The 7,331-nt window shown below is 52.6% G+C and overlaps 1 protein-coding gene across 1 annotated transcript; it reads right to left on the reverse strand.

Moving 5' to 3' along the window:
* Positions 1-1,999: 1,999 nt before the first annotated feature.
* Positions 2,000-5,438, reverse strand: ARL4C (ADP ribosylation factor like GTPase 4C). Its single transcript, XM_063107525.1, has 2 exons — positions 4,397-5,438; positions 2,000-2,300 (listed from the first exon to the last, which is right to left on the reverse strand). Exon 1 carries the CDS (start codon positions 5,383-5,385, stop codon positions 4,807-4,809), a length of 579 nt encoding a protein of 192 aa, XP_062963595.1. The 5' UTR covers positions 5,386-5,438; the 3' UTR covers positions 2,000-2,300; positions 4,397-4,806.
* Between the last annotated feature and the right edge of the window lie 1,893 nt (positions 5,439-7,331).

Below are 7,331 nucleotides of genomic sequence, written 5' to 3' on the forward strand. Positions count from 1 at the left end.
AAAACTCACAAATGAGGAATCAAAACATCGAGGGAAAAGTTCAGATTGGGGCAAGGATGGCAGTGGCTTAGTATTAAGGTCAGCCTCCTCGGTTGCTAGAGATCAGAGTGATGGGGCCTTTTGAGGTTACTTTTCTGGAGAACATAACATAAATGATTTCATCTAAGTATCAAAGGTCACTCGACTCCCCAAGCACTTATTAGTCAAATCAAGGTTAAATTAAGGTTGCACCATAAAGCAAGGGTTTCAATCTTTACTTCTTTTCATTTCCAATATTTTTACTGACATGGAGCCACAATGGTCCCTAAATGATTTGTCAACCAGATTTCGGCGCTTAACAAATGGCATCCAAGCTCTTTTGATACAATCTAGCTCCTAATAATTAGCTTCTGCAGCAATGTGAATGAAGTCAAGGCTTTCTCATTTTTTAAGAAAAACCTCTAAAGCCACATACATGTTTACCAATGTGTAAGTTTCAACATGTTTCTACGAGGTGAGGGCAATGTTTCATCTCACAATAGTGACCTGGAAAAATGATATTAATATTTTGTCTATTTTCATTTTAATATAAACATTTAATGGGAAGTAGTGATTTATTTTATATAATGTCCATTTTAAAGTTTACAACTGAAACTAATTGACATGCATTAAGTCATTCAGCCAGTATATATTGAGCGCCTACTCTATGCCCAACATTATGCTAGGCAACTGCAATCAGAGGATATCTATTCTCTGTCTTGAGGGGCTTACAGCTTAGTGATATGGGGTGTATAAAAAGTAATAGATTCAGGAGTCTGGAGACCTAAGACTGACACCTAAGGCAGCCTTTCACAGCTTTGGATGAGAAGACAACTCAGGATGTGCAGAGATTCCAGAGCTGCGTGTTTGACTCCTTTCTGGCCTGGGCCTGGAGTGAGCAGCCTAGGTTTTAGCAGAGTGAGGATACTAAGAGGTGTGGATAAAAGGGGAATTGCAACTACCTGACTTAAAGGCTTGCAGGCAGGTTCAATTACCATGTAGGCCACAAATTGCTCACAGCCAATAAGAATAAAAACTAAAGCCATCAAGCACTTGCTATGTGCCAGGCACTGGGCTAAGCACTTCCCTGTATTACTGAGCTTTATCTTCCCAACACTCTTTGAGATACCATTATGTTGCCATTTTACATATGGGGAAACTGAGGCTCAGAGGGCAAGAAACTTGAGCAAAATCACGGGAGCCTAAGCATTTGAGCCAGAATTTAGAGTGGGATCTTTTTAGTTCAAGACTTAAGAGACCCCCCTGGGGTCTTCACCATCACTTAGCAACCATTAAGCTTGTTGCTTAGTATCTGCAAAGCGCCTGCACGTGCTACACACTGCACCTGCTGAAGATTCTACCAAGTCTGGCCTAATCACTTCTTTCTTTAGAAAGTGGATCTTTTCTCAACAGCATGTACAGAGCATGATGGTCTTGCCGCACCTACCACTTAAGAGTACTCCAGTCTTGAAGTACTTCTGATGCCCTCAAAAGTGATGGACTCACCCAGGTACTGAGCAAAGACACAGCCAAGATATTGAGCAGCTTTACAATTACCAATGTTGTGGTATTAGTATATGGCCATTTCCAATTTCATATAATCAGGTAATATTTTTGAACTAGTTAACAATTCATGACCTTTTAAATAAATGAGTGTGCCAAGCAAGGGCTAGGCATTGAGGCCATTGTCTTGAAGGATTGAGAGGACTCAATGGACAGGTACCCAGTAGGGTGACAGGCACAAGTGGATGAGCCTTGGATTCAGTTTAGACCTAGACACTAATACCAAAAAAAGCAGATATGATTGATACAGCCTTAGGACCCACCAGAATCCCACATACCATCTTGTGATCCATCCCCTCGCTCAGCAAAGGCCTAGAGAATGAACATGACCAATCTGAAAAATCATCCACAGAAAATGTCCCCAATCGTTTGATTGTATAAATAATTTATTTCTGTTCACAGCATCATATATGCATTATAAAAGGGGATGAAAACGAAAAGGAGGATGACCAAGACAATTACAGCAGTAGAAACAAAAACTGAAACCAGAGGACACAGTCCCAACACCATAACAGAGAATCTGTGAATTGTTCTGAAATAAAACTGGCCTCCCTGTGTCTGGTAGAAAACATTTCAAAAGCTCACATGGGGAGGCCACCTTCCTCTATGTGGAACCCATTCATTCTCCAAAGGGCAGAAGGCATAATAAGTCACTGATGGATGTGTTGGGGGGACTCCCCCTGGATGACCACTCCAAGGTGATTTTATCTGTGCTTCCTCTGTAGGGTCAGAGACGAAATGGGCTATTATTAGGTCAAACATTACAGAAATCAACTGAGACTCTTAACTATTGATACACCACAGGGCTTTTACTTTACTGCACAATTACTAACAGTTGACTGCACCCTTAAGTATTGATATTGCAAGAAAACAAAATTATCTCTCATCATTTTTAAAGCATGACAGGATTTGAACAGTGACCTTGAACCTATGTATTGTTAGCATGAGAAGGCTACAGTATTTGGCATCTGCAATGTCACAAAATAAATATATTATTCTCTCAATAGTGTAGAACTACCAAAATGTCAAAGTGCTTAAGAAATTGTTGCATGTGAAGAAAATAAAGAAAAATGGATTTTTTTTAATTTTAATAATTCTATACAGAATCTTCAGATGATGGGACCAGCCCATTTAGAAATCAGTGAATAGGCTGTCAATATGTAAACTGAAATCTTGCAGGCTTTTCAACACTGCTTGCTATACTTTCTCTACTGAGTTTCTACAAAAAGACCAGCATTGGAGGGGTACCAAATACACTGACAAAAGAGAAAAAGAAGATGGGCTGCTAGGTTTCTGCCTTTACAAAATTTCACGTAAGAACTGGGTTTCAAACAGGAAGCCAGAACTTCTGCCTCTGGTTCTTAAGTTAACTTTCAGAGTGTAATGACAATAGGGATGGACTTATAATTTGACTAACTCACATGCTCAAGCATGATCATGTCCAATTTCTATAGGCCTCCTTTGTAAAGAAATATATAAGAGTGGGGCGAAGTCTTAATTCTACTCGAAAACATGGATTGGAAGAGGAAATTAAAAAAAAAATCAAACAGTAAGTTTTAAGTTTCCTTCTGATACTGTGTTTCAGGGTAAGTGACAGCTTCTGCAAACCAAGACTCAGTCCTGATTATAAAGGATTTTTAAAATTACATTATTAAAAATACGCATTTATTCTTCTTTCACTTTATCTACTTTCCAAAGCCTTTTTCAAGTAAACTGTGAAGTGCCTGAGTACAGTGACCATTACGTCAGGTGCTTTCTTTCATCTCAAGCACTCATTGTGGTTTGCTTTTGCCCCGCAAGAATGAATTCCGGACTTCATCCTGTGCTTTCTCCTTCGCTTTTAAATTCCATGCAACGTGGTCAGCTTTTGCAACAAGGTGGGCTTTTATTTTTTGGTGCATGACATCGAATATTCTAATGAGACATATTTAATGAGAAATACTTAAACCAGATAGGCCACAATGAACCAAATTAGAAATCTGAACATGTCGCCACCTGCAGCGTAAAGGGATATAAAAGGGCAGAGCAAAGTCTTTTTTCCTAAGGTGAATATTTCTAAGGTGAGTATTCACTTGTAAAACTTTTTTTTTTTTTTTAAACATGTCTAAAAACCCCATCATCACGCGATTAGTACTACAAGAGACATCCCTTGCAATTCAGCACACATCTGCTGCTGGTGTGCACACCCAAACCAATCATTAGGCTAGGAGAATTTAAAATTCCACACATATGGGTCTAGGTATTTATGCTGATTACACAGTAGAGGGAGGTCCCTGTACCCACACACACACCCCATCCAGCATTTACGCAAAAGAGCCTTACCCTTTAAACACCTTTAACCATCCTGCAAATAGTAAATGCATCATTTGCCATCACCTCTGACAGGTTTTTCTTTTCTTTTTCTTTTTTTTAATTTTTATTTTTATTGGTCTCTTCATGTGATAATGACCTACACATGGACAGGGTCCAAACCATCTGAAAGATGTCTGATTCCAGGCTGAAAAGAAGTTCTCAGCAAAACTGGTCTTCTGTAGCCCACCACAAAGCACCAGGAGAGGGGCATCTGCGCAGCCATTCCCAGCCAAGGCCAGCACAGAGCCTGAGCCCTCCAGCTGCCATGCCGCATTGTCCCAGGCAGTCCTCTGATGGCCCAAGCCCCAAGACAAATGACATTTCAACAGGGGCCTGCCCTGTGACATAAAACTACTCAGCTTCCACAGCCCCTGAATGCAAGGGGTGGTGGTACCCCCCAAACCACCCCCCAGTGCCAACATGCGCCCAGTTGGGTCCCGCCAGCACTCTGGGAGCTGCATACCTCAGGTAACTCACAGGTGCATCCCCCAGTGGGGGCGGGGCAGCCTGAACTTCTGGCCCCGCTGGAGTAAGAAGAAATCGCTTTTGTCTCTCAGACATCTAAGCCTTCCACCTGGGCCTCGGACTGGATGGCAGGACCGGCACGTCCACTCCCCACCGCGGCCCCCCACCCCATCAGTAGCTCTGGCGTTCAGACAAAAAGGTCCCCTGAGCCGGGGGTGGGGGCAGGTCGAGAGCCAGGCGGGTTGTCACCAGTTCCGCGTGTGGGTGCAGGGATTCCGTGCTGACAATTCTAAGCATCGCTTTGGTTCGCTGTCTTTGTTCGCGGGTTCTCGCGCGCCCACCCATCCATTCATTCATTCTTGACTCGCTCGCCCGCTCCCCCCTCGCTCCCGAACGCTGCCGGGCGCTTTACCGCTTCTTCTTTTGCTTGAGGGACTTCCTGCGTTTCAGGATCATCTCATAGAGCTTGTCCATGCCCTCGGTGAGGCCCTCGCCGATGATGGCGCACGCCGGCTGGACGTGGTAGGTGGTGGCCGGGATGAGCTCGTGCAGCGCCAGCTGTTTCTCGATCTCGGCCACCGGCAGCGACTTGGGCAGGTCCTGCTTGTTGGCGATGACCAGCAGCGGCGTGCCCTGGTTCTCGGCGAACTTGGTCACTTTGTGCAGCTCCGTCTTGGCCTCCTCCAGCCGGTCCACGTCCACCGAGTCCACCACGTAGATGATGCCGTCCGTGCAGCGGCTGTAAGACTTCCACAGCGGCCGCAGCTTCTCCTGGCCGCCCACGTCCCAGAAGTGGCAGCTGATGCCCTTGGCCGTGCCGTTGCTCAGCTTGATTTTCTCGGTGTTGAAGCCGATGGTGGGCACCGTGTTCACGAACTCGTTGAACTTGAGCCGGTACAGCACCGTGGTCTTGCCGGCCGAGTCCAAGCCCAGCATGACTATGTGCAGGGACTGGAAGGCCGAGATGTTGGAGGAGATGTTGCCCATGGCTCCTGGCTGCGGCGCCGGCCACTGCGGCTGCGGCGGGAGGGCGCCGCCCCCCGAGCGGTCACGGGCCCGACGCGGCCGGGTGCACCTGGGCCCCGCCCGCCGCCCGCACCGGCTCGGGCCTCGGCGTCCCCGGGGCGCACGGCTGGGCGCGCTCAGTCGCCGCGGCCCGCGCGTCCTCGCCGGGTGGGCATCGCGTCTCTCCGGGTGGCTTTTGTCTCCCGCGCAGCCGCCTCGGATGCCGCGGCGCCAGATGCTCGCTCCCGGCGCCCTCCCCAGGCCCGGGCTCGCTCTGCGGCTTCCTCGGGCCGCGCCCCCCGCGCTCCGGCCGCTGCCCGGGCTCCCGGCGCCCTCCCCGGGCCCGAGTTCGCCTGGGTCTGGGGCGGCGCCGCGGCCGATCCCGCTCCCGGGCCGCACCTGCGAGGCGCAGGAGGGGCGCGGGCTTCCCCGGGCGTCGCTGTCGGCGCGGCCGCCTGGCTGTCCCCGCAGTCCCCTCGCCGCCGCCGCCAGCCTGCAGCGGCGGGAGAGCGCCTGGCTCCGCCCCGCCCGCGCCCCGCCCCCGCCGCCCGCGCCCCGCCCCCGCCGGCTCGCCCCCCACCCGCCCGCGCCCGCGCCCCGCTGGCCGCCCCGCCCCCGCCGCCCGCGCCCCGCCTCACGCCCCGCCCCCGCCGGCTCCCCCCCACCCGCCCGCGGCCCGCCCCCACCGCCCCGCCCCCGTCCCGCCTCACGCCCCGCCCCCGCCAGCTCCACCCCGCCCTCGCCCCGCCCCCGCAGGCTCCGCCCCGCCCGCGGCCCGGGGGTCGGGCAGGGGCTTCTCGGCCCGCGGGCCGTTTTCGCGCGCTTGCTGGCGTCGCGACTCGCCGTCCGCGTCCCTCTCCCGCGCCGCGCCGCGCCGCGCCGAGACAATGGGCCCGGGCGCGGGCCCTTCCTCCCCAGCAGACTGACGCGGCTCACAAAAATAGCTCCGGCTCCTGGAACCCCCGCCCCGGCCGCAGCCCTGGCCGCCGCAGCCTCCCTTGGGGAGCGGGTCTCGGGGTCCCCTCTCTGCCGGCGCTGGCACTGCCAGAGCCCGGAGCGGGGCGGGGAAGGGCAGCGTCCGACCGAGGGGCAGGGGGACGTCAGAGGTGGCGGTGGGGGTGCCGCCCTGGGGAGTGAGGGCGGTGGGGTCACGTCCCCGTTACACCCCCTGGAGAAGGGACAGGACGGCGGTGGCTTCGGTGAGCTGCCAGCCTGCCCGAGCGGCGCCCCCGGACCCAGCCAAGCCGCGTTCCCACCCACCCTCGCGCCCTTGCCCTGCCCTGGGCCCTGCCCTCCCCCAGCCCCGCCATGTGACACCTGGGCTCTCTTTCCTGACGAAGTTCCAGGGGGCTTCACCCGGTCGCCTTCACGCTGGAGAGCCCAGGCCTGTGCCCAGGGCGCCCTGGAGGCGCAGCTCTTCCTGGGGGGATAAGCAGACCTGCCTGTCCCAGATAACTTTTCCTGACCTTTGCCGGACACCCCCCTTGGCTGCCTGGTTTTGTTCCCGCTGACTCAGCGTGCTGACATCCCGGGTAAGGGTAGCATCTGGGGAGAGCACCCCCTGCCACCCACTATGGGAGCTGAGAACCACCTGCCCGCAGGGGAACAGCTCAGCGGGAATCGCAGCGCCAGGCTCAGCGTGCGCCTGGGGCTTCAGACATATCCGGGGGGCTGAGATGAAATGTGTCTGTAGCTTGGAGTTGGTGGCACCGTGGGTTACAAACACCACTGTTCCCTGGGTTCCACTTCCTGTCAACCCGATTCAATGGTTTCATTGTGGTTTGTAAACACAGGGGTGTAAACACCCCTGGGTGCAGAGGAAACTGAGGGTGTGTTATGAACACCCACATCTGGTGTAGAGTCGCTCTCCAGGGGAGGCAACCAGCGTGAATTGGGTGGCCACGTCTTCCCAGCTCTAGCTTATGAGA

This window comes from Cynocephalus volans, chromosome 1 (assembly GCF_027409185.1).
Source record: "Cynocephalus volans isolate mCynVol1 chromosome 1, mCynVol1.pri, whole genome shotgun sequence".
In the NCBI taxonomy this organism is placed as follows: domain Eukaryota; kingdom Metazoa; phylum Chordata; class Mammalia; order Dermoptera; family Cynocephalidae; genus Cynocephalus; species Cynocephalus volans.

Bases quoted from the DNA above. Each gene is read 5' to 3' on its own strand.
- ARL4C (XM_063107525.1), bottom strand. From the start codon at position 5,385: ATGGGCAACATCTCCTCCAACATCTCGGCCTTCCAGTCCCTGCACATA.